The following is a 27,133-nucleotide window of genomic DNA, read 5'->3' on the forward strand; positions in this document are numbered from 1 at the left end:
ATCGCCAAGCACAATAGGAAATGTAAATGGAATAATATTGTCACAGGAGTCTTACATTATCTATACAATCTAAATTCAGAACAAAAGCAGTAGAATGTATAAGAGTAATCACTGTCAGACAAATAGGGTATAGAAAAGGAGTCAATAATGACAAAACAAGACCTACTTACGCTGTAGTGGCAAGAGATACACTCTCTACAAATATGCACACTTGTCGAAATTAAAATAATGGGGGGAGTATATTATGTAATGCTTAATTTCAAAATTTAATCCAGAGATAATGCCATAGAAAGGTCAATTATAAAATGATAAAAGTGTCAAGTTACTAAGAGGACATAAGATTCCTAATATATGTGAGCCCAACAATGGAATTACCAAATACACCAGGTCAAAACTGACAGCATTGAGTGAAATGAAAGAAAAACCACAGCCATATCTGTGGAATCCCAAACCCCTTTCTTATAACTAGTGAACCAGATGCCAAAGTAGCATTGAGGATACAGAAGAACTAAACTACACTATCACCCAACTCGACCAAACCGACTTTATGAAATTTTACACCAATATCATGGCACAAGATGCATCTTGCTGGATGTTCTTGTTTCTATTACATTATATAAAAGTTTATTCACTATCTCCTGTTATGGATTGTTCCATTTGAATTCCCATTTTGTTCCTGGTGATTTTTTTTATAGATTCTGCTTCTATATAAGTTAATAAAGCTCATCATGATATGTTACTATTTTTAGTGAATAAACTTTTAGATAAGATGCAGGACTACCAGGGACTCAAAATTCCCATAGAGAAAATCATATGGACATATTTTCTAATCACAAGGACTTTAAGTCAACAATACACAGCAGGAAACTACATAAGACATTTGGAAATTGAGCAATACACATCTAAGCAAGGTATGAGTCAAAGAATAAGCTATGGGTAATATTAAGAAACATTTCAAACCGAAATGACAGAAAAACAGACTAACAAAACAGCATTGGGGTAAACATTTTAACTGAAATAACACGATAATTTTTTAGGGAAGGAAAAGCCTTTTCAGTAGGTGGTTCTGGTGTAAACAGGATTTATGTTTAATATCTAAGTCTCGTAACTCAATATAAAAAGAATAATCCAATTTTAAAAATAGGCAAACACCCAGGGCTGGTGTCAAAGGCCTGCTTAAAAGGCTGAGCAACTTAGTGTGGCTCTGCCTGGACACAAAAAAGGGTAGATATGTAGCCCAGCGGTACAGTGTTTCCTTAGCCTGCAAGAAGCCCCAAGTTTAATCTCCAGCACCGGAAAAAAAAGAAAAGAAAAGAAAAGGCAAAGAGCCTGAACAGAATATGTGTGAGTAAGATAATCAAATGGTCAATAAACACACGAAAAGATGCCCACTTCACTAGCTGATGAGGAGGGGGTGTGCTTCTGTATATCTGTTTCTCTTATTGGTTGATGAATAAAACACTGGTTGGTCAGTAGCCAGGCAGGAAGTGCAGGCTAGGCGGGGCTACCAGACGAGGAGAATGCTGGGTAGAGGAAGGAGAGAGTGAGCTGCTAAGGAGAGGCCAGGTAGATACTAGGAAGACAGGATGCACTGGGTGTTCTCTGGTAAGATAAGGCCGTGTAGAAATACATAGATTAGTAGTTATGGATTAATAATTAAGAGAGAGGTAGCCAATAAGAAGCCTGAGCCATCAGCCAAACAGAATATATTAATATGCGTCAGTGTGTTTAATTGGCGCTAGACACCTGCGGGACAGTCAGGAAAGAAACTCTGACTACAATTAGTTAGCAGGGAAATGCAAAACGAAGTCACAGTGATGTATCTATACACTGGCTATAATTCTAAACTGATAACAAGCAGGGCCAGAGGTGTAGCTCAGTGCTAGAGTACTTTAGAAAAATTTCAAAACTGAATAATAGATAGTAACCAATGTTAGCAATGCTATAGAAAAGTCAAATGTTCATTCTCAGCTGGTGGAATTGTAAAATGCAGCAGTCATATTGGAAAACAGTTTGGCCATGACTAAGAACACTAAACAAAGAATGTTCATGTGATTCAGTGATTCTAATCAGATGTATACCAAGGGCAATGAAGGTATTTGCCATTGCAAAATCTATGCTTTGCTGTTTGGAGCAATATAACACTTAACTAAAATGTAGCCATGAAATATAGTGAATTTTGTGGTAGTAACAAAATACAGTATATCCATGTAAAGAATGACTACTCTTTAATTACTATTTTTATAAAAAACGGAATATTGATTATTACATTCTGTAATATGAATGAATCTTGAAAATATGCTAAACAATGTACTCAACTGTGAAAGACTATATTTCACATAATGAAATTCATGTCAGATGTTCAAAGTGCAGAGTTGGAGTGTGAATGGGAAGATGTCTGGGCCTGGAAGGGAAGATGGGAGACTGCTTCTGATGAGCACTTAATTCCTCTCTGGGTGATAATTTCTTCTTAATTTTTATTCATTTTATATTCGTGTGTGTTTGTCTGCATGTAGGTCTGCATCACATTCATGTCTGGTGTCCTCAGAGGTGAGAAGTGAGCACTGAATTCCCTGGAATTGGACTGAATTTCCTGTGATTGGACTATAGACATGAGTGAGGCACTAAGTGGGTGCTGGGAATGGAACCCAGGTCCTCTGGAAGATCAGCCTGTGCTCTTAACTTCTGCACACCTCCCCAGCTCCCACGGTGATAACATTTTTAAAATTTTAAATATTATTATCATTTATGACAATTATTACTCAGCTCTATCGGTTACTAAAGCTATTAAATTATACAGCAAATGGATGAATCAAATATTGTGATTTAATAAAAGAATTGTGCATGATTCTTTCCCCATAACCCTTACATGAAAATTATTCCTAAAATGACTCACAGGTGTAAATGTAGAATCTAAAGCTTTAACATTTACACAAAACAGCCGGGCGTTGGTGGCGCATGCCTTTAATCCCAGCACTGGGGAGGCAGAGGCAGGCGGACTCTGTGAGTTCGAGGCCAGCCTGGCCTACACAGCGAGTTCCAGGACAGGTTCCAAAGTAATATAGAGAAACCCTGTCTTGAAAAACCAAAAAAAAAAAAAAAACCCAAAAACAAAAGAAAAAACAACAACAAAAACCCCAATGACACAACAAAAACCATTTAGACAAAATAACACAACAAAATGAACCTTTTTGGAAGGCAATATTTCTTAGACGAAAAATTCAGAAGAAAAATAATTGTAAGTGGGACATCATGGTTTTTAAAACGCTGCCCTGTATAGAATATGAGTAAGTAGTCTTCAGACTGGGAAAAGCATTCATAAAAATATAAAGAAATCAGCAGCAGTGGAGTCAGCTGGAAAGGAAGTGTAGAAGGAAGCAAACCCAGGCTAGCCTGAGTGATAAGGGAGCCTGCTGGCAGGACAGACCGGCTAGAGACAGAAGAATATGCATATGCACATCAGCACGTCTAAAGTATACACATCTCATACATCAACAAGGAAAAATCTGCTTATGGAGATGAGGAGATGGCTGGGTGAGTGAAGTGTGTTTGTACTAGCATGAAGACCTGAGTGTAGACCCAACACCATTTAAAAGCTGGGCATGGTGGTGCTTGCCTGTAACCTACGGCTGGAAGCACAAAGTTGGACTGATCTCTGAGGCTAGGACGCCAAATAGTCTAGCGGACATGTCACTCCGGTTCAGTGAGAGACCCTTGCCCAACAGTTGAAGAAAAGAACAACAGATGAAGACGTTCAAAGTCAGTCTCTGGCCTCCACATGCACACAGCTGAGCACAAACACACAGAGATACCACGCATGCACCACACAGAAAAAACCACAGTAATAATAGTAATAATAACAATAGACCACTCAGTTTAAAACAGCAAAAACAAAACAAGAAAAAACCCAACAAAACCACAAAAGGACGTTCATGGCAGTATACACAAGAGATTCCAGAGATGGGGAGGCTGAGACCAGAGGATCTCAAGGTAGAACCCAGTAGTGAGACTCTCTCTCTCTCTCTCTCTCTCTCTCTCTCTCTCTCTCTCTCTCTCTCTCTCTCTCTCTCTCTCTCTCTCTCTCTCTCTCTCTCAAAAAGTTTAATTTAAAAATGATGATGGCAAGATTAAAATAGTCACCACAATAAAAGATGACGCAGTGAAAGACCTAACATACTAGTTCAAACTAACAAGGAGACGCTACTTCATGTTAAGTTGAACTGTTTAACAAAAAGCTGTTTCTGCATTTCCTAAGTCTGCTCTAAAGATTTCTCTATGTGTGGCAAACCGCAGCCTAACATGAATACGAATGATTCACTGTTGTAAGGGTGTCGACCAATCAAAGGGGCAGGGGGCCGCCAGTTGTTCAGACCGGGCTCAAACAAAACCATGCCAGAGGGAACCACTCCGCGTGGTCTGTGTGCATCACTTCCGTTTTCTGTATGCCATTTCCTTTTGGCCGGCTATAAATATAACCCACTGATGCGAATGGGGCTTTCGAACCGTTTTTGGGATCCTGGAATTACAGCTACAAGCCACACCCGGCTAGAACTGTAATTTTCAAATTCTTTTCCTGGAACACACAGTCTGTCCTCTGTTTGTAGGGCCAAAGATGCTCTGAGGTCCCTTTGATCCTTTGAATGGTAGGGGGGAGAGATGCCAGTTTCCTCTTAGAAGACAGAGCTTGAGTGAGAAGTTTTATTAAAAAGGGGAGGGAGGGGGAAGGAAAGAGAAAAGAGGACGGAAGAGAAGAGGGAGACAAGGAAAGTCCTGTCTGTCCCGGGGGAACAGCAGGAAAGAGAGCATTAAGTAGGCCGGGGTCTGTCTGTTGAAGGGGTCCTTTGCACCTGCATGCAGACTGGGAGTCATGGAACCCTGGGCTGACCAGGGTACTGCCTGAGTGCATTCTGCCAGGTGGCAGGGGCAGGCCAGAATACTGCCTGAATGCTTACAAAACTAATTAGAAATGTCTACCCAGGGTTCTCTTTTGAAAGGCTGCCCTCTGGTGGAAACTTGCTGAAGTTCTTTTCTTGCCCCCTTGTGCAGGAGCCCCAAAGCCCATAGTTACTCTATTTAACTTCGTTAAGCTAAGAACCCCAATTCTTTTTTTAAATGAAATATTTTTTCTTAATATTTATTTTTATTATATATTTAAATTAGAAACAAGCTTGCTTCACATGTCAGTCCCAGATCTCTCTTCTTCCCCCCACTCCTCCCCAACCTCCCCACCCCCCACCCAATTCCCACTCCCTTCCCCAGGGAGGGTATGACCCTCCTTGGGGGAATCTCTAGAGTCTGTCATTTCGTTCTGGGGAGGGCCCAGGCCCTCCCCCAAGTGTCCAGATTGAGAGATCATCCCTCATTGTGGGATGGGCACCCAAAGTCCATTTGTGTGCCAGGGATAAATACTGATCTACTACCCAAAAACCACATAGATTGCCTAGGTCTCCTCACTGACACCCACATTCAGGGAGTCTGGATCAGCCCCACGCTGGCCTCTTAGTCCTCAGCCTGGGGTCTGAGATCTTCCCCTTGTCAGGTCAGCTGTTTCTCTGGCTTTCACCAGCCCAGTCTTGACCACTTTGCTCATCACTCCTCCCTCTCTGTCACTGGGAAGAACCCCGATTCTATTTCACCATCTTTCCATACCTCTCTGATAACTAGGTTTGATATGAAACATTTTGACAATTGCTTCTGTGGCTTGGAGATTTTATACACAAAGCCACAACATTATTTGCTCTTCCCAAGATTTTCAAAAATCGACACCAATTTAACATTGTTTAATACAAGCCAAAAAAATCGACGACACAGGCTGTTGGGTACCCCGCAAGCCTCATGGCTGGGGAGGCAGGCGATCCACGGTAGGTAAAGGGTGAAACTCTCCGCAGGCACTGGGTCTAACCCACTACTGTCTCACCTCATGTTTTATTCTTACACATTTAGGCATAGTAAAACATTTGAAAAAGGTCCCCACACGGTAATTATCACAACAAAGCTTTGGGCATAGCTACACTGAACCTCCCTAGCTGGGTAAAAAAGCGACTGTGACCTTTACAATAAGAATGAGTTCTACTGGCTGATAAACGGAGCGCTGGGCAGGGCCTAGGGGAAGAATCTGTGAGAAGATGCTACTGGAGGATGCTAAGTCCTGGGACCTTCTTCGTAAGAGTGAGTGCTGTTCACTGAGTGGCACAGCCCAGGATTAAAGCCTAAACCGTTCTCAGGGTGGATTCAGAAGAGGGTTGGCTCCTAACAATAGCAAAGGGTCACAGGCTGTCTGGCCACAGCGCTTCAGCACTCCAGGTAGGCACCATTATTTCCTTCTGTTGAAGAAGACAGGCCTGTATGACCGACAGTCCTCATTTCTCCAGTGCTCACTCCAGACTGTGCTGCTACGCCAAGGATCTTAGCCAACCTTACGATTGAGAAATCAGGAAATTATCACATTTCACTATCCTTAAGGCAATCTCAGTTTTCAATTCCATGCAGGCTCGCAATCCTGCTGCCTCAGCCCCTCAAGCGGTGATATTGCAGGTGCATACCCCATGCTTTTGAAGAATCGGCAAGGCATGCATTCCTACTGGGGTTAAACCCACGACCTTACAGACGCTGGCCAAGCACCCTGTCGCTGGCATTCAGTCTATCTGAGAGCACAGTGGAAATGAATGGCTGACTTAGTAAGGAGCCTTTTCCGTAAGGGAGATGGCATCTCCAGCCTTGTGTCAACAGCTACTGCCAGGCAGGAACAATTGGGGGAGCCTGACCTCCGGGCTCCTGGAGGGTTTCAGCCTTAGCATACCTCAAGCCACCCCTAGTCCAAGTGATTCAGAGTTTCCATGCAGAGCCAGAAGCTAGGCATTGCACCCTTTCATAAGAAACGTCAGGTTACCCTCGCAACACAGATCGAGTCCAGTCCTTGCCTTTCAAATGAGGACCCGGGAGCCAGGGTTGCCTGACCAAGGCCACCACTGCAGTAGGTAGGGATACTGACTAGACTGTGAAATGTCGAAAGCCTCAAAACCGCTTTTGGGATTTTGTCTATTTAATAAGTCTGGCCTTGAACCCATGATCCTTCTCCAGAGTGCTGAGGTCACAGGGGTGCACCACTCTAGCTGACCTGGTTTTAGATTTCTGAGCCAGGTTTTCTGGGGTTCTCTGTTGTTTCAATAGGTCAGACCTAGAGGTGGGGAAAAAAGACCATTGTCCTCATAGGCACTTGTCTGAGTCCCCTCCCCCCACCCAGCCTTGCTGTTTTACTGTCTCCTAATTGAAAAGAGACCTCTCTTGGATATGCTACCCAAGTCTGGCCTCCATGAGCTGTGCCCCATTTCTTGTGTAATATAAAAGAACCAAAGATGGTTTTTGTGTTGATGGCACGTATACATACATGGCTGTTTACTTCAGTGCAAGCCAAGAGATCTAAACTCCAGTCAATGACAAACTCAAATGTTTGCACATCCTGTTGTTTTAAATATAGCCCAAATAATCAGGTGTTTGTCCACTACGAACCCCATCTGCTACCAAGATACAGATCCCATGAGACTCAGTATCTTTATGTTAAGGATTAAGCCCTACGAAAAATAGTTGTTTCCGCTTTGGAGTCCGAGTCAGAGATTCCGTGCTGTGTCTCTGAGAACGTTCCCTAGGCATGGAAACCCCTTTTCAACTCCTACCTACCCTGGGGATTCTTCTGCTCTCTTCCCTTTCTGTATGGGACCTCACTTCCATCAATCAGGCTTGGGCCCATCCTGGTGGTGAGGGACCACCTAGAAACCTGAAAGAACATAGCTCGCTAAAGCTCATGAGTGCTACCGCCACCTGGTGTTCATATCTTCTTTGCTCAACTCCTGGCTTTTCCCGGGTTTATGAGCTGGTCTGAGTGCAGATTTTGTTGGCTGATGTAATCCAGGAATTCCTAACGAGGTGTGGAGTGGCTAATTTTCTCCTCCTAAATATAGGCTCTGGAAAACAAAGCCCAAGCAAAGGCGTTATGGGTAAAACAAAGGGAGGGTGCTTTCTGAGTGCCAGGAACTCTGCTTTCTTAAATCAGATTCAGTCATTCTCTGTAACACTGAGAGTTGGCATTATATATGTATGAGACAGAAACCCTTGGATTTGTTGGGCACTAAAGCGTTCCCCTCAGAATTTAAGGAGCACCTGAGGTCTAAGTAAGGCAATAAGAGTGGAGGTTTCGGTGTGGTCATGAGCTGGAGGGTTGTGGAGAAAGAAGAAGGCTGAATTTTTAATCAAGCTAACCATGTTGGGAAGCGTGCCAGAGCTTATACACTGCATGGCAGCATTTTGGGAAAGCAGCACTTTTCTCTCCTCTCCTCTCCTCTCCTCTCCTCTCCTCTCCTCTCCTCTCCTCTCATCTCCTCTCCTCTCCTCTCCTCTCCCCTCCCCTCCCCTCCCCTCCCCTCCCTCCCCTCCCCTCCCCTCCCCTCCCCTCCCCTTCTCTCTCCTCCCCTTCCCTCCCCTCCCCTCTTGTCATCTCATCTCTTTCTCTCCCCTCCCCTCATCTCTTTCTCTCCCCTCCCCCCTCTCTCTCTCCTTCCTTCCTTCCTTCCTTCCTTCCTTCCTTCCTTCCTTCCTTCCTTCCTCCTTTCAAGACAAAGTTTCTCTGTGTAGCCCTGGCTGTCCTGGAACTCACTCTGTAGACCAGGCTGGTCTTGAACTCAGAGATTTGCCTGCCTCTGCCTGCAAATGCTGGGATTAAAGGCGTGTGCCTCCACAGCTGTCAGAAGCAGTGCTCTGCAAACTTTAGCCTGTGTGATTTACCTGGGGGTCTGGTTAAGGTGAGCGCCTAAGCCGGGAGCTTGCGTTTTATTCTCAAGTGCTGCAAATCACGGGTCATACTTGAAGCAAGGGAGCTTTGAAGTAGTCCTTGAGCACTGGCTCCTCCAGGACTGATGATGGCAACCACATTACTACTCAGCAGAGAAGGTGTTACAAAGGTTAAAGGTGGCAACTCATTCTGCATTAGCTTTCGTTTGCTGGGAGAGATGGGGAAACTGAACCCCTGAGAGTTTTAACTAGTTCACCCCGAGCACACATGGCGAACAGGAGATTAAAACATGACCACAGGTTCACAGGAGTGTTTGGTCTCCTCTTTGTTGATGATTAGCTTGTTAACTGATGTTTGCCCTGGAAGCGTTTGAGCTTTAGTAAGTTGAGCCAGTTTATTAAGACTCTCCCATTGTGTTGGGTGAAGCTGGGTGCTGCTCATTTGTCATCTTTGCCATTGTGGAGTACTGAGTTGGGTGCAGATCTGATACTTGTATGTTTTTTCACCCATGAGAGGTATTTGTGTTGTTTTAACTTGGGGGTTTCATGGTGGACAACAATACTCTATAACTTAAAGGCAAGAGTGTTTGGTGCCTTGTTACCCAGGAAGTGACAACCAATGAGGAAGAAGGTTTTCAGAGAGGAGACAACTCTTCTGTAGCCACAGAACTAGAAAGAACCCTTGACCTCCCCATTTCCCCAGAACCCTATGCCTTATGCCTGGGCACATGGTCACAGCCAACAAAGTAGACATTTTCAGTGTTTTATTGTAAAATACAGCTAAAGTCACAGGAAGGAGTAAGAAACTTTCCACCCAGCACATATAACACATAGTCATTGCCTGCCATGAGCCAAAGCAGTACACACACACACACACACACACACACACACACACACACACACACACACACACTGCTCCCTGCTCTCTGGAGCTCACAGAGGAAACAGAGGCCATAGCTACTTCCACACCAGTGTTCAAGGTTAGAAGTGCTAACATGGTCAAGAAATGATCAGGAGATTCATTTACCACAGCAGGAGGGGCCTGACAGACATTTTCACAGCAATGGTGGGGCACATCTGCAGGCAGCTGTGGGGGAGTTTGGAGTGGAGATGGTATTTGGGCTGGACAGAGGGATTCAGACTATTGAAATCCTCCTCCCCCCCCCAAAAAAAGAAATGAGAAAGAAAAAAAGGATTATAGGGATGAAATAGTCTACTAAATTTTAATTTTTCAGTTTAGGACTTCACGCAAAAAAGGAAAAGAGGAAAACCTATTATCTATTTCCCCATGTGTACCATCACTTCACAAATGTAGGAACATCACCTCCACAAGAAGGACTCTCCCCCACATGGAATAAGGCTGGCCTAATAAAATAACTATGAGATCCTTAATTTCTGCTTTCTGGATCCTTAGAAACTTCCCTGTGAGCTGGAAGCATAGTTGGTGGTAGGACACATACTTAGTATACATGAGGCCCTGGTGGGCTTCATTCCAAGCACCAAAAACCAAATGGACAGCAAGGAGAATAAAAAACCTTCTCCACAGACCAGCAGAAGTCTATAAAACAGGGTAAGGGAGCCACTTCAGGGGTGTGGTCAAGCGAGTTGATTGGTCTGGGCTGTGGACCTGCAGAACAAGGGAAGAAAAGGAAGGTATGGGGAGAAGAAGACACCTAGGCCAAGCAAGTGGTCTAGAATTCACTCAAAGGGCAGAGGCAATGAGAAAGGGTTTTCAGCAAGGGCCTGCCATGATCCAATTTGAAAGATCATTCTGGAAGCATCATGGGGACTGGGTCAGCCAACAGGGTGAAGGCAGAAATATGTTATCAGGGCTCTTCTACCCCCTGCTACTGTACACCCTGCAAAAGTTGATCTTCAGACCCAGTGATGGCCAGAGTGGAGAGGCAGTTGACGGAGTCATTGATGGCCTGGGAATGGGGGAAGGCCTGGGGAGTACTATTGGTCCTCTTGGAAGTAGAACTTCGTGACTGTAAGGGACTCTTCAGGTTTATTGGTGAGGCTGACAGGCCGGTCAGCCTCTAGTGCTGTGCAGAGGAACCAGCCTGGACAGGCGGCTGACTCAAAGCTGGTGGTGGGGCCTTCTTCTGAGCGGATGAAGGTGAAGCGTTTGTCTTGTTCCTTGTTCTTGCTCAGATCGGTGATGTTAATTTCCTGGAAGTCAGGAAGTAATCATGTGATTTCTGGGAGCCCAGAGGTCCTGATTATCTATCTTTATACCTCTTGTAAGGCTGTTCCCCTCTGATGGTAGAGACATGATCTCTCAGAAATCTGACCAAATAATACAGGCTCCAGATTCTTAAGATAGAACACACAGAAAGGGTTGTCCTGCTATCATCTCTTGCACTGAAAATTATGCTACTGTAGCCATGGGACAGTAAGTCTAGCAAATGCATGGCCCCATAAGCAGAGACTAAGGCCAGAGGGGCAGTGATTGGCCAGGACCTGATTCTTTCAAGGCAAGAGGGCTGTAAAGAAAAGGTAGAGTGTCTCAAAGCCTATATGATGTGTTGTATAAAATAACCTGGCCATCCGTATTATATTCAGACTAGATAGTCACTCTTCTCTGCCCACCCCCAAAGGTGGCCCTGTCCATTGGTTAGTGTTAGTTACAAACTCAAGGTTGTAGCTACTTGCACTTGGGTTAAAACTAGTAGCATATATAATGATTGGAAGTACATGGTCTTGCTTAAAGAAGGTAGGTGCAAGTGGGTTAGGGGCCCCAGCACAAGACTCATGGGTGATTGTGTCATAGAGGTGGTCCTCCATGAAAAATGTTTCCTCCTAGAGTGAGTTTAAATCCTTGTGCCTGTGTGGCGCCTTTCTACAATGAGTCCATAATTTTGCCAATAGACAGACTCATGTAAGTCCAAGTTTAATAAGCACTTTCACACTGAGGCCCATCTTTCCAGAATAATCTCTCATAGAAGTTGGCCATCATGCTACAAGGAAGCGTAGAATATCTACAGCTTGAGTTATGGAAATGATGGCTTAGCGGATGAGAAACCGCTTTGGGAGGACATCCAATAACAACCAAGAACATTGTGGAAATTACTTCAGGAGTGACCCCAGAATACTACTCTCTGAGGAACAAAGTGCTACCCTCATCCACACACACACTCAGAGTTATGAAAACCACCCAGGGTTGTTAGAAGCCATTGGGTTTTGTAATGCTTTGATAGATAACCAGATTCTTACCTCCAACTGGAGCTTGATATTATCTCCAGACTTGACACAGGACAGGCACAGCTTCCCCCCATGGATCCCCAAGAACACATTGTGAAGGTCAGTGGTCACCATGTCTATCTTTTCTGGAGAAGAGCAGAAGGTGGGGTCAGAAAGAGAGAAGAGGAGGCAGGGCGAGGAAGAGCCTGCGGGCATTTCCTGCCTCCTCTTTTAACTAGAATTTTGAGGTCAGAAGGTCAGGAAGGATCTATCTTTCTGGTCTGCATCCACACCAGAAATCCAACCCAACACTCTACCTAGTTATCCCTAAGGACCAGCCTCCCAGACTCTGCTCCACACTGTTCCCAACCTTCTCTACTTTCTCCAGGAAGCCTGTCTTCCTGGTCAATAGACATGCTGTTAGTAGACAGACCACAAAGCTCACAAGGCCCATGAGTAGGCCTCCAGGAAGCCTGTGGGCTTGCAGGCCAACTTTCTCACCTCCTATGAGGTAGCAGTAGCAAACCCAGCCTCCCTATCCTTGAGCAAGTTCATGGGAGAACTGCTAAATTGCTAGAAAGACAGGAAAAGCCAGTCTTATAACTGCTGAATAAGACAGGAAAGCAGAGAAAGGGCTTGGGGAATAATGAGGAGATACAGGCAATGCCTCTCTCGAAAACAGAGATGTGAAAACTTTTCTTGGGGGGGGGTTCAAGACAGGGTTTCTCTGTGGCTTTAGAGGCTGTCCTGGAACTCATTATTGTAGACCAGGCTGGTCTCGAACTCACAGAGATCTGCATGCCTCTGCCTCCTGAGTGCTGGCCTAGAGTGAGGCTAGGGTTTGAATGACACAGGAACACAGGTGATCTACCAATACAGAAGGACCAAGGACGTGAAGCTGTGACCCCTCTAGCTGTGTCCCTGGGACATTGTGACCTAGGCTCTACCTTTCCCCACTCTTCAGGCTACTCCCATGTGTACCCTCTGGTGGTCATGTCTCTCATTTCAAACTCTACAGAAATGAGGACATCCCACCTACAGCCGGAGGAGCAGGGTAAAGTGACCCCACGTCCATATTACGTTAGCTTCCTTGTTAACCACTCACCTTCTAATTTGGTATTTGATCCTTGTAAGTAGCCGGCAATGAGTTGGTTGTTCCTCAGGTAGAAAGTCTTCTGGTTAATATCCCAGATTCTGAAAAGCAAAATGGCCTAGCTGTAGTAGGCAGTGCAGCACTATGTCCTACTTTCTCAGCATCATCTAGTGTACTTCTAGATCTGCTGGAAGTGTGGTCCTTAGAGAGTTCATAATGCAGATGAGAAGATGCATGCCAATACTACACAAGAGATGGGTTCATCGCTTACAGCTGGTGAACAGAAAACCTCTTCTTCTTGCTCCTCACCCCAGAATCCCAGCATAGACGCCTGGTGCTTCAGCAGAATTTTCTTTAGAGCATCCCTATCTGGCAGAATCTTAGGCAATGCAAACACATCCTATATTCATCCTACTCAATAGGGGAGCTGCTAGCTACACATAGACTTTCTTCTGTTTTCAGGCATTTATGTGTAACTTAGATGGCCACTTGAAACTGGTGCTTAGTCACAGTATTGTAAGTTCAAAGGTTAGAATACATCACAACCAAGATACTCCGAGTCTTAGGCCTGGAAGTCTGGAACTAGAACCTTTCCTTCTCTTGCCAATCACCTGCTCTGGCTCTGGCAAGGACAGCTGTCCCTGGGAGCAGGTCAGCTTCCTCTCTAGCTCACCCAGTAGCCTGGTGGTCACTCCCTGTCTTCTTGGTGAAGGGCTCCCTGGCTGTGAGAAAGGCAGCTGTGAGATGTGGTAATAGTGCCCTGTTGACATCACCTTGAATCTATACATTATCTCTTTACCTGTCAGGGGACTCCTTTGGGTAGCTTGGGGCAGCCCAGGAGCTCAGGGCAGGGCCAAGGACAAATCAAGTCCTCTCCATATGAAGGGGTATTTACACCTTTTCTCCTATGGTGAGCTTCAAACTGAAGGGACACAATAACCTTGCTAAAAGGACTCTAGCAACTTCTCTTGGGGCTGCTAAGAGGTTGTCCCTGGATCTGTGGGACAGACTATCCTTGGGATGGATGCATGTACTCCTATCCAGAGACCCAGCCTCCAGCTGTGGGTCCAGAGCAGACAGGGTCAAAGGGGAAGTGACTCAACACAGACTTCATTCTCAGGGAGGGTCAAGGACAGATTGCATGCGCCAACAATCTCTTTATTTATTTTTTCAATCAAAATAAAGGGCTGTCATTTTTACGATACGGTGGATAACATCTCCTAAGTCTCATGACCCAATTTTTAAACTTAAGTCTTTTTTTTTTCAGGCACTTTGCAGTTCTCACAACATAGGTCTCAGAACATGGTTACCTTATCAGTTAATTTCACAACCCCGTTAGGTACACAAGGGGTATATCTTAAACCAGTATCATGTTACAGATAAGGACTTCAACGAGACATATCTTCCAAGTCAACACAGACACAGCGTGTGTATAGACTGTTGGTCTGAGCCTTTGACTGTGTCCAACTGCAGCATTCCTCTTTGCTAGAATCCCAAAGCTAGCATCATTCCTGGGTGCCTTCTCTTTTACCACTTACTGGTATCTGGGAAAGTGAGTGCAGTTGACTGCCACCATGCATGGAACATTTTAAAAACATATTCCTTAAAGGCCGTGTATGCATCAAACTGTTCCTGAATGAAGTATCTATATCCTTTTCCATCCTGTCCCTCAGATCCAGTGCCCTGTACACATGCCATGTGTCTTTATGTAACCCCGTGTCTTCGGAAGACTTACCTGAAGGCTTGCATCTTGCAGGGTCTTCTCCCAGGAGGGCGGCAGGTTGCCTCTGAATGAAACAGAAGGAAGAGAAGGAGAGAGATTAGGTGACTGTACCGTCCCCTGCAGATTTCCATCCTGAGTCCGCAGCAAGGCAGCAGAGACTACAGACTGCCATTTCCAGCTCAGGGTGGTTGCTTATAAAGAAAGTAGTCATTCACCGGCCCGCGGTGCTGTCATCTCGTCCCACTGTCAGAAGCGGAAAAACCCTCATATTTCCAAAAAGAGAAACCCTTGCTGTTGTCACTTTCAACCCTGCTGAGTGTCGCAATAGTGTGTTGTAACTGATCTCCTCCCCCTTTTGCCCTTTGCAATTTCCCCAAAATTGAGCTCTCCATTTCCCCTTCATGGTGTTCCTGGGAAGGAGAGGACGATGAAAACCAGACGCTCTCATTTGCATGACAGGTATCCTGAGCCTGTTTGCTGATTTTTCCCTCCCACAAAACAGATGTGTGCAGAAATGTCCCCTTTTCATCGGAAGGCAAGTGATAGGGCCTGGTGGACAAAGGACAGTCTCACGTCACTGTTACTGTGTTCTTTGGAGAAGGGACAGTTGGCCAGACTCTGGATAAACATTATGTTCAGAACCGGATAGTAAATATTTGGTGTTTTGTGGATCATCCAAGCTCCACGCGACGTTCAGCTCAGCTGCCGTGGTGCAGAAGCACCTACAAACAATATGTAAGCCAGAAAATTCAACTCTGCTCTAACACAGCGTATTTATAAAACACAGGACTGGTCACGTGTTGCCCACAAGTTTGCTGATCCCTGCTCTAGAGAAGGGAGTCCCTCCCAAGGGGTGCTTGAAAATCAGCCATCTTCCCCAGCCCCAGGTCTGGAAAGTTGGGAGCCTTTGAGAAGTGATTTCCTTCCTGAATCGTGGCCTGGGAAAGGTGGATGAATCATGCAAACAACAACAGATCCAGGTTCCTTCTCTGTCACTTGTCACTGCCGTCCATGTGACCTGAAAAAGTCACTTCATTTATTTATGTCTCTGTCTCTTCAATCCCAGAGTGAGGAGGACTGAGTCTTCCTTGAAGGTAGAAGGAAAGAAGGAAGCTAAGTCTTGGCCCCAAGTGGACATTAATAAGCATTAAGTTCCTTTCATGCAATTTTCTAGACAGGTGGTGGGAAGGTACGGAGCTTCCTGCTTTACATTATGAAAGGTGAAGAGCTGTTTTATGCTCCCCCGGGGGACAGTGCTATCACAGGAATGCAGCTGTAGGGTTTTCAGAACTGGATCGGAGCATAGTGTTCGCTTTATCTCCGCCTCCCACAAAGACACTCAGAAAGATTAGTAGAAGGAAGGGTCATAGAGCTTGCTAATGGCAAGGGACCAGAAACCCAGGTCTTGTGACCAGGTTGTCCTACATCACCCATTGATCTTGATGCATTTGACCTTCTTTTTTTTTTTTCCAAGCTAGGGTTTCTCAGCGTATCCCTGGCTGTCCTGGAACTTGCTCTGTAGACCAGGCTGAAGGAGGTGCATGGGTATGAACTTGTCTAGTTATTTACAACTTCCAGAAACTGCTGAATTAATTAAGCTTTGAAGTTTCTGGAAGGTTTATTAGTCATCAGGTGCTTAATGCTGTCATACCTGCTGAAAGAGGGAAGTAGCTGGTACCCAACTATCATAAGCTCCATCATGCTTGTCTTACAGTATTTCTGAAGCTGCCCGGGACTCTTATATTAGTTATTTATTTATCTGTACAAATGCTGCATCTTACATATTAACACAATTCACATTAAGACTCAGAAGCAGGCAATAGGTTGCCAGTTGCCAGAGGCAGTAGATGGATGATAGGGAATGAATAAGGAGTGAACTATGCAGATGGAATGCCTCTGCTGTAAAGCAGGATTCCTAGGAGAGCAGAGATGGCTTTGTTCAACTGTCATCAGTCACTCCAGTAACGATAGTCTGTCTGGCCTTGGGCAAACAATTTCAGGAAGGAGAGACTGCAGGAGCAACAACACGTAGGCTACTACAGCTGGAACAATTTCCTCATTCCCAGCTCCTCAAACCCCCCCCCCGTGAAGGGTACAACACCTTTTCCTCCTGGTAGATCCCTATTTCCTGAGGGAGAGAGGCTGCCCCCTGTACTAACAACACAGTAGCATCAGTTGAAGGTCAGGTACCTCTCTCCCTTCTATCTCTACGCTGCTCCAGAAATCTAACATACGCCAAGTTGACGAGAGGAGTGAACTCTGGGTATCCGTGGGTCGTATGGTAACAGCAGTGGTACTTACTACTCGTGGAAACGTGCTGAGAGTGGTTGCTAAGCAGCCTCACTGTCTCTTCCCCTTCAATGGAAAGGAAAGGAGAAGGAAAATGAGAGAGACAGAAGGAGAAAACGAGGGAAGAAGAAGGAAGGGGAGAGAGAGGGATAAGTAGGCGAGGAGGTAGATATGTTAATTAGCCTGACTGTGGTGACAATTATGCATTCATAGGAAAACAAAAATAACACAAGAAATGCAAGACAATTTAACCCCAACTGAGGCACAAATACTTGGATACCATTGTTCTGTAAATATGGTTATATTTACGAACGCTGTGATTTTTATATGTAGTATACAAGAATGCCATTAAACTGTAAATATTTTGTCTGTGTTTTACTTTGTAATTTGCTTTTTTTCCCCATTCCATTTTCAGGCTTTTACAGATCTTTTTTATTTCCCCCAAGCTTTTGGCAGCTACTAATATAACAACCAATGAAAAACTAGGGACTTCTTAACGAAAATAAATGTCCCAAATAGCCAACTTTTAGCAAACTGGTGAAACTTCGTTAAAACAACAAATCAGTGTTGTCTCAAACATCCTTGAAGATCGAGGAAGACAAATACTTTCCAAGTTGTGTGGAGGAGCTATGTGCTAGCCTCTGCCCTCAGACAGTGGTTCAAGTAAAATCGCACCCAAATCACAGCTGCTGGGTAAATGTTTCTCTGATTTCGGCCCAGATTCAAACAGAAGGAGATTAGTTCTAGAGATCTGAAACATTAGGCTCCCAGACTTCCCTGGCCCGCGCGGTCTTTCCTGGACCACGCCCACTTCCACCAAAGGCCTGCAGTCCATCCTATCCGAGTGTGCAGAGAAGGAGCCCCTGGGAAGACCCCGAGTCTCAATCCTCTCACACAGTCTGAGCTGTGCTATCCCAGACGAGGTGCGAAGACACTCTAGGTCTCAGTTTCATTATCCATGAACCAATTTTAATAACGGAAGCCACGTCGTGGATCGCTATGGGAATGAAATAAAGACTCTCACATGATGTACTTTTACCCTGACTCTGGCACGTGGGGATTACTCAAACAGTAATGATTGCACACATTTCTCTACCTCAAATAAAATGGGAGAGATGAGTCACAGTGCCTACTACCCCTACAACCCTATCCCACAAGTGCAAGCATGTACAAGCCCTCCTCTCCCTGTTACTCATCCAGGCCCCTTTCCTTCCGTACTGAATGAAGCTCCTGGGTTTCCAGTGGTGATTCTGAGCACATCTCCCCACTAGAGGGGGAAAAAGAGGAAGGAAAAAGTTCTTTTTCTTTCCTCACCTCCTAGTCTCAATTCCACTCAGTTGTTTTCTCATGGTGTTATTGTTGGTGGTCTTGGCAATTCTGCTCACCGTCTACCTAGCCTTGTTCTCAATTCTGGGGGCTCAGCCCAAAGTCCATTTCCTGAGCAAAGCTTAAGGATGTCAACACAAACAGAGCCTAGTGACTTCCCTCTGAGCTCTAGCTCTGGCTGAGCCTTGTGCTACTAGACACTGGTGACAACAGCTTCAAAGGGCTCTGTAGAGGCAGGGAGATAGAAAACCCAAGCTCTCCACATGTTGGGAGTGACAACAGACAGTGAAAGGCAGCTTAAAGGACAGAGCAGGGTATAAACGAAAGTGTCCCCCACATGGACCAGGTCCTTAGGAATCCTTTGCATCAGGTTGCAAGGAAGGACCACCTTCGCAAATGTCTTACCCTGAGTCCCGTGATATATTAATCACAGCACTGGCCACATGGGAAGTCTCTGATAACTCTTCGCTGCTTCTCAACTTCAGTTGATGATGTTTCTCGGTTCTAGAATCACCACTTGATACCCCTTTTGTAGAGTTTATAGCTCTCTATGGAATTTTATCCTGTCTTCCAAACCTTTGGAAATATTATACCTGGGCCTATGTATTTGAGTGTGTGTGTGTGTGTGTGTGTGTGTGTGAGAGAGAGAGAGAGAGAGAGAGAGAGAGAGATGGAGAGAGAGAGAGAGAGAGAGAGATGGAGAGAGAGATGGAGAGAGAGAGAGATAGAGAGGGGGGAGAGAAGGTTGATGTTGGGTGTCTTCCTCCATCTCTCTGCGTTAGTTTTTATGACGCATGATCTCTCACTGAATGCATTTAGCTACAGAGACCCTCCTCCTGCCTCTACCTACCCAGTGCTATTACAAGCTCACAAGGAGATACCCAGTTTTAACATGGGTAGGGGGGCCCTGAACTCAGTTCTTCATGCTGGTGCAGCAAGCATTGTACCAACTGAGCCACCTTCCCATCCCTGCATGGGCCTTTTAAAGGCTGCCCCTGGTAACTCCATTATTTGAATCTCTCCTAGATTTTCTCCTATTTTCCATTTTCTTTTTTCTTTTTCTTTTTTTTTTTTTTTGGTTTTTCGAGACAGGGTTTCTCTGTGGCTTTGGAGGCTGTCCTGGAACTCACTTTGTAGACCAGGCTGGCCTCGAACTCACAGAGATCCACCTGCCTCTGCCTCCCAAGTGCTGGGATTAAAGGCGTGCGCCACCAACGCCCGGCTTCCATTTTCTTTAATGCACAAACTGCCTTGCATGTATATTTGGTTTAAGTACTCCCAGAATGCTGTTAGTGAGATATGGTAGACCCAGCACAGGCCAGAGATCCTTAGGCCACTGGAGGTTTACTCTCAGAGGGAATTTCTCTGCCTTTTTCTTGTTCTTTCCATCCTGGCTGATGAGGTGAGTGCTCTACAGTATTGATATCTGGCACACTCACAAAAAAATGGCCAGGCGGTGGTGGTGCATGCCTTTAATCCCAGCACTCAGGAGGCAGAGGCAGAGGCAGAGGCAGAGGCAGGCAGATCTCTGTGAGTTAGAGACCAGCCTGGTCTACCAAGCGAGTTCCAGGATGGCTTCCAAAACAATACAGAGAAACCCTGTTTCAAAAACCAAAACCAAAACCAAATTCCCCCCAAAACAAAACAAAACAAATAACACAAAAACAAACAAACAAACAAACCAAACACCAAAGCAACGAGTCCACCCAATCTTGGACTAGAGGCTCCAAAACTGTGAACCAGCTAGATCCCTTCTCTCAATAAGTTAACTATAGCAGGCATTTTATTATATGAACTAACACAGCATGCCTGCTTTTTATATTTATGCAGGGTTACTGTATATTTTAAACTGTAGAGTTTTTTTAAAGGCTGTGTATGCTGCTATCATCATCCTGATATGGGTCGTTTTGCTCCTGCTGGGAAACTGGGCACTGAAGTCCCAGGTAACATTTATCCAAATAAGACTTTAGCTCATTTGTAAATGGACTTGGATATTTGAGAGGGCTGTTCCACTTTTGGCTCACTTCTACCTCTCCAAGAATCAGACCCCAGACTACATGGGGTTTATCAGGACCCTTTCTCCTAAGCAGAACATAATGCATAAATCAGTTTGTTCTGAGCTCTCCAAACCAAGGCCCCTGAATCCTCAAAACCTCAGCTTGGAGAGAGGTTCCCCAGAGATTTAACCCAGGACTTTTCACATGCTAAAGTCATGCTTCACCACTGAGCTATACTCCCAGTGAATCTGCAGACTTTGAAGCTTATAGATGCCCAGGGGATAAAGAAGCCCAAAGCTAGCTTCCACCTCCTCCGACCCCACTGGTTAATTACATCTTGGCTATTCTGTCACAGGTTGAAAGAGATCTTGTAAAGATACATAGCACCTGCCTTTTCCCTGTCTTCTCATTCCTACGTTAAACACCTGGCTAAAGCAACTTGAGGATCACAGTTTGCACGTACGTCGTGGTGGAGAATGCATGGTAGAAGGAATGTGAGGTAGCAAGTCACATTCATCCTCAGTTAGGAAGCTGGGAACAATGACTGCGGGTACTCAACTCCTTGTTTTCCTTATATTGATTCCCAGGCCCAGCATAGGCTGGGGATGGCCACAGATAGTGTGAGGGTTTGGAAGACAATGATCCCCCCCAAAGGGAGTGGCACCATAGGGAGGTGTGACTTTGTTGGAGGAAGAGTGTTATTGTGGGGGATGGGCACTGAGGTCTCTTTTGCTCAAGTTTCCCCCAGTGTGACTGTCGGTCTACTTCCTGTTGCCTGCAAAATGTATCACTCTCATCTCCAGCACCACACCTGCCAGCTTGCCATCATGCTCCCTGTCATGATGATAATGGACTGACCCTCTGAAACTGTAAGCCAGACACCCCAATTAAATGTTTCCTTTATAAGATTTCTGTGGTCACAGTGTCTCTTCACAGCAATAGAGACCATAACTAAGGCAGATGGGTGAATCATCCTGCCTCAACTAATTCAGTCTCCAAACTCCCATACAGACAGACCCAGAGGTTTGTCTTCTAGGTGACTCTAATCTTACCAAATGGATAGTATTAGCACTCACGCTCACCCTGTTTAGGGGTAGAGTCAGTAGAAAGTAATGGAAAAAGCTGAATGCGAGAAAGGCTGTTAATGCTACCCCAAGGATCTAGGATCTGTCTTAAAGAAAATCGCATTGGAGAGTACTGTCAGGCTTGTTTTATTCAAATAGTCCTTGGCTCAGAAGATAGATAACACGTGAAATGGGGTGAGTAAGCCAGAAGGATGCTGTGTTTAACCGCTCTGTCTCCCTGTAAATTTTATTTATAGGGTTTCCCAATTGCTGTGGCTGAAGTTCTCCCACCAAGGATGATTTAAAGGCACCAACACTGTCAGCGAATGGGAAGTTGGCAACAGGGTGTTTCCAGATGGAGTGCCCCACAGAGGCGGGAGCATCTGGCTGCCCCGAATCCTGATGTGAGCATTAACTCTGCCTGTTGGAGCCGCACTTGTGAGATGCATGCATTTGGCTTTGGGTGAACAAGCATGCGGTCTGAGCTGAAACGGCATCACCTCATAGCCTCTAGCCAACACTTGAATGGCTGAGCATTAAAGTGTACCACACAGCAGTGACAGTATTGTCCCAACCTGGCTAATTTTTACTAAAATAATGGCCTAAAGTTGTTCTTTCCAAGTCATGTATAAATATACTAATATGAGAAGAAATAGAAACACACACACACACACACACACACACACACACACACACACATCACCTCACAATACAGCCTATGCTTTCTTCATCCATCTACTCCTAGCTACCCCTGTCAGGTATCTGAGCTCATCTTAATAAGTCCCCAAAGTTTGTTGGAAGCTCCCTCAGGCAGCAAGTCAGGCTTGGAGACAGCTGTTATCCTGGCAGGGTCTACTCAAGCTTCAACCCCTAGCTTTCTAGTGTCAGGGTGATCACATTTTTCTCTCCTGGATAGTAAAGGTCATTCAGGAGGTAGGGCATAAACCAATCACGGTAGAGCAGTGCTTTGCAAAAGGCTTACTCTCTTTCCATATCCAAACAGGAAGCCTCCTCTGAATCCTTTTTGACGTCAAGTCTTCCCAGATGGCTTTTACTTCCAGGGTATGTGGGTGTGATATGGATTGGCGTAATATGTAATTGGCTCTGAAAGTCTAATTATCAATTTTTCAGAGGTACCTGTTTGCTGTGGAATAAATCGTTTTTGTAAACTATGAAGATTTGTCACTCTGGTTGTTTAATAAAAAGGTGATTGGCTGGTAGCCAGGTAGGAAGTATAGGTGGAACCAACCAAACTAAGGACATTGGGGAGAAGGGTGGAGTCAGAGCGTCTCCAGCCAGACAAAGAAGGAGCAGGAGATGAACGTGCCATGCTAATAAAGGTACTACCATGTGGCAGAGTGTAAATAAGAAATATGTGTTAATTTAAAATGTAAGAGCTAGTTAGTAATAAGCCTGAGCTACTGGCCAAGCCTTATAAGTTATATTAAGTCTCTGTGTCTGTTATTTGGGAACTGGAAGGTGGGAAGAAAAAGCCCACCTACACATGCTCACTCTTTTCTTTGAAGATTAACTTTCATAGGGCAAGAGATGATGGACATGGACAGGAATTCTGAGAGAGGGCACAGCTGTGCTGTCATCTGCTGGACCCCAGTCTCTGTTACTGATTTGCCACTTTTATTTTGCAATGACAAAACACCATAACCAAAATCAACTTACTGAAGAAAAAAGAATATATTTTGGATCTGGAGGGGATAAAAGTCTATCATGTAGGGGAAGCATGATGGTTGGAGCAGGCAGTTAAGAGCCCACATCTTCAACCACAGACACAAAGCAGAAATGAACTAGGAGCAGGGTGAGGCTTTAAACTCTTCTTCCCCCAGCAAGCCTGTACATCTTAAACTTCCCCAAACAGCACCACCAACCAGGATCCAAATCTTCAAATGCCTAGGTCAATTATAGGGGACATTTCTCATTCAAGTCACCACAAATATTCTGTGCCACCGAGTGATCCCTATTTTGTACTACTCTTAATGCCAATCTCCTCTGTGAAAAGTAGACACCATATCACCACTTTCATGATGGGAATGTGCCCAGATACTTTGTAGAGCAAAACTCAAGGCTCAGAAAGACTACTTACTCTAGACACAGTCTAAGGCAAGGTTTGAACTCTGTTTTTTTTTCTTTCATTCTTTTCCATACTACAGTCTTGCTAAAGAGGTCATAGATGTTTCCCTTCTTTGCTTCATTGCAAGATTAATACAAGCAAGAACTCTCCTTTTACTTATGCTTATTCTAACTCATATGTATGGAGTAGCTAGTTAGTTCATAATTGCTTGAAGATATGGGAAAGCATTGGGACATAAGGAAACAGTGATTCTAAACCTGTATAGGCTATAGTGAAAGCCATTTTACCTGGCTGTGGACTAGGATGACAAATTGCCTTGGGTTTTCAGAGACTAGTTTAGTTTTATTACTGGATATCTGTATCTCAGTGAACTCCCCCATCTTTTGCTCACTCTAAATTGTGAGCCCTTAAAATGAACTTGTACCTCATGGACAGTGCCACAAATTTTAGACACAGTTGATTTAATGACTGTCTCTTGCCAATTTTGCTTTCCTTATTTGTAGAGGCATGATCCATTTAGATAGATGATAGATAGTTTAGATGATATCTAGACAGAAAAAGGCACAGATGATGATCAAGACAAACAGACTAATAGATAACTCGAAAGTATACAAAATCAGATGAGTTTCTCACCCAGGAAGAGACCACAGTAAACAAAAGAACAATCACGTCACCTTTGACTCATTTCAAGGTAAGCCACTCATCTTAAGATGTTGACATTTAGTTTTTAAATAACTATTTAGTTCTTAAGATTATAAACTTAGTTTCTAATAGTTTTAAAAACTATTTTCAAGTGCAGGTTCTAAACAGGACATATCATCTCCATCACCATTGTGTCCTCCTCATCTTTATCCCTTCTTTCTTTAGAAACATCACCTGTGAGGTAAGTAGGAAGACTCCATGGACAGAGAGAAAGTAAAGGTCCAGAGAGGCAAACGTATATCCTTGTTCCTGCCCTCACTCAAACTACACATTTAACTTATCAATTGTTAGAGCCATGCTCTCTGCTTCGTCACATCTGGAACCTCCCATCTCTTTGGCTATTGATGGCATTTCTGATTCCTTCTTCCAAGGTCAGCGGTGTCCATCTTAGGCTTGTCTGCCCTGATTCCGGAATTCGACCCAATTCCTGTTCACCAGTGTGTAGAACCTGTGTGTTTTCCAGTTTAAATATTTTCAAATAAACTATTTTAAAATAAGATTCTGTCTGGTTCTGAAAATGACCCTAGCATTCTACTTCACAACATTTGAAAATATGTACAAGCATAGTCTAACATTGTCATACTTTCCACAAGAGACAAGGCACCCACTGGGGCAAAGAGAGGATGTGTTTCTTTCATTCTCCTAACAAAGCACTTCTGCTCTGGGATCTCACCCAGTGGCTGTCCTACCAGCACAGAGCAGTGGCTTAGAGATACACTCATTCACAGTCAACACTAGCTTCTCCCTTAATACTGGCTACATGGCCTTGGGCAGGTTACTTAATCTTTCTCCATCTATTTCCTCTTCTGAAAATGTGGACGCTAAGGTCCTTCCTCATACGGTATTGTGAGTATTAAACCCATAAGCCACCTGAGAGTTTTGCCAAGTGCTTGGCTTGTAGCAAGCACCATGAAAGTGTCTATGTCCAAGCAAGGGTTTGTTAGCTGTTTCTTAACATTAAGAGTAGTAAGACACCTCTTCCCTGATAAATGGTTGGCTTAGCAAAAGCTAAACTGAAATTAGAAACTGAACCTTCAGACCAAAATCCTAAGAACTATTTGCACCAAATGTGTTCTGGGTAAAGATGGCAACCTATATTTTGTTGGCTTGTTTTTGTTGTTATATTTAATCAGAGCATCACAGATAATATCTGGCTTTTTCTTAAGAAGTGTCCACCACTAGTGTGTGACCAGAGCCTGTCAAGACCCCCTGAATCTGGGTGTCAGTGAAGAGGCCTAGGGAATCTATTGAGCCTTGGGCAGCAGATCAGAGCCTGTATTCTCTATGGCAAACATCTCTTGGAGTTATAGCGTCAGTCCTCCAGTTCTCTGCAGACCCCACCCATCCACATCATTCTTCAGCCTTGTGGACAAAGGCTGCTTTCTATCATCAATAGCTCTGACTGAATGCGCACATCTTTCCTCCATCTCACAGAGACATTTCATCCATTTCCTGTTTCTATAAGCAGTGGAGAATGGCCAGCACATTTAGTGACTTTTCTCGTAACAGACATGCTTCCTCTGCCCCAGCATGCCTAGGTCGGTTCCTGGGATGCAGGCCTTCCATCAGCCAGGTCTTCCAGATAGCCTAGAGCTACATGCACTTGGCATCCAGCACTGGGTCAGCACCAGTGGCAGACGATTCCTCCCTTAGTTTTCAAACAGGCAAATACAACTTCAAAGAACTTACCTGAAGCCATGGGAGAGCGTAACAGGACACAAGGTTTTCCAGTGACTTCCAGTGTCTCACTTCAGAGAGATGCTGCATATAAGGGAACACCGGGCAGCACCTGTGTCACAGACCCTCCCAGGGTGGAACCACCCCTCCTTCCCAGCTACCTAAGCAGAATAAGAGGGGGAGCTGGCCCCTCCCATACACCCACACCAGGCCAGTCAGCCTTAGGAGGTGGGTTGGTGATGACTGATGCCAAGCCAGGCCCAGCTTCCAGAGGGGTGACTCAGGCTAGCAGAAGCCAAACTGGTTCTTACCTATGGTCACATGTTAGAAATGAGCTGGGTCTATGAGGGGGGACCTTTGTCTCACCCCAAACCCGACTGTTACCAGACCATCAGGCATGCATAAATTATTCAAAGCACATCTTGACTTAGTCCTGCCTGTGGGGTGGTCTCTCAAGCACTGGCAGCAAGCCAGACACATGGGGGTGGAATGAGTAAAATAAACTAATTTCTAGCGGGATGGGGATAAGGGCTACAGGAGAAATGAAGAGCATGAGGTGCCTTTGATGCACCCAGGCAGATATCTTAGGAAAAGGGACCAGGAAGGCCTCCCTGAGGAAGGTGGCATTTGAGCTGGGGAACATTTATAATCACAGGGTGGGCTGAGACCCGCACGGTTTGAGCGCCGTGCAGACCACGAGGTGTGGTGGAAATAATCACTTAGGGTGTTCACCCGTTTTCCATCTATGCCTGCAGTTCACAGCTGGACCATCGTCCCGAAGGCCAGATGTGTTCTCTTAACTTTCTCAGGAAGTTCCCAAGTCTCTGAGCCCTGTTCCTCCTCTGCGGTTCAGAACCAACCTGTTGTGGCTCCTCCGTGCCTCTGTGCCCTCCCACCAGGAAGCAGACAACTCCTGTCACCTGGCTGATAGGTGGGGAACAGCAGCAGCAAGAGATCCTTGTGGCTGATCTCCACGATGGCAGTGACTATTTGAGAGAGTCGGGCCATGTCATTCTTACTTAAATAGAAGCAAAACAGGCCTGGCACTCCCTGCCCTGCATTAAATTTGACTGGCAAGGAAGATGACTGCCATGCAGACCATAAAATGGTTTTATAAATTGCGCACTCTTAAACGAGGCTCCAGGCAATGCCTTAATACCAAGGTGAAGGGGAGGGCAGGCGAGCTCAATGCTGCTTGCAATCCTTCCA

General features: G+C 45.0%; 1 protein-coding gene across 3 annotated transcripts; it reads right to left on the reverse strand.

The window, feature by feature from the left end:
• Positions 1 to 9,533: 9,533 nt before the first annotated feature.
• On the reverse strand, positions 9,534 to 26,067 carry Il1rn (interleukin 1 receptor antagonist). Of its 3 annotated transcripts, none has more exons than XM_021235051.2 (5): positions 25,937 to 26,067; positions 14,796 to 14,847; positions 13,073 to 13,161; positions 12,001 to 12,113; positions 9,534 to 10,956 (listed from the first exon to the last, which is right to left on the reverse strand). In XM_021235051.2, the coding sequence occupies exons 1-5, from the start codon at positions 25,944 to 25,946 to the stop codon at positions 10,741 to 10,743; spliced, it is 480 nt and encodes a 159-aa protein (XP_021090710.1). In that variant the 5' UTR covers positions 25,947 to 26,067; the 3' UTR covers positions 9,534 to 10,740. The 3 variants fall into 3 exon arrangements, with proteins under 3 accessions (XP_021090710.1, XP_005083802.1, XP_005083800.1); XM_005083745.4 differs by lacking the exon at positions 25,937 to 26,067 and adding an exon at positions 14,999 to 15,095; XM_005083743.4 differs by lacking the exon at positions 25,937 to 26,067 and having other exon boundaries at positions 14,796 to 14,986.
• Positions 26,068 to 27,133: the final 1,066 nt, after the last annotated feature.

Source organism: Mesocricetus auratus, unplaced genomic scaffold (assembly GCF_017639785.1).
Source record: "Mesocricetus auratus isolate SY011 unplaced genomic scaffold, BCM_Maur_2.0 Super-Scaffold_100004, whole genome shotgun sequence".
In the NCBI taxonomy this organism is placed as follows: domain Eukaryota; kingdom Metazoa; phylum Chordata; class Mammalia; order Rodentia; family Cricetidae; genus Mesocricetus; species Mesocricetus auratus.

What these genes read in the sequence shown, in the direction of transcription:
- Il1rn (XM_005083743.4), bottom strand. Translation starts at nt 14,914, where the DNA reads ATGGAAATCTGCAGGGGACGGTACAGTCACCTAATCTCTCTCCTTCTC. An exon ending in TGCAAGATGCAAGCCTTCAG is followed by an intron (nt 13,162 to 14,795) that starts GTAAGTCTTCCG and finishes TTTGCTTTTCAG; the next exon opens with AATCTGGGATATTAACCAGA. An exon ending in ATCAAATACCAAATTAGAAG is followed by an intron (nt 12,114 to 13,072) that starts GTGAGTGGTTAA and finishes GCTCTTCTCCAG; the next exon opens with AAAAGATAGACATGGTGACC.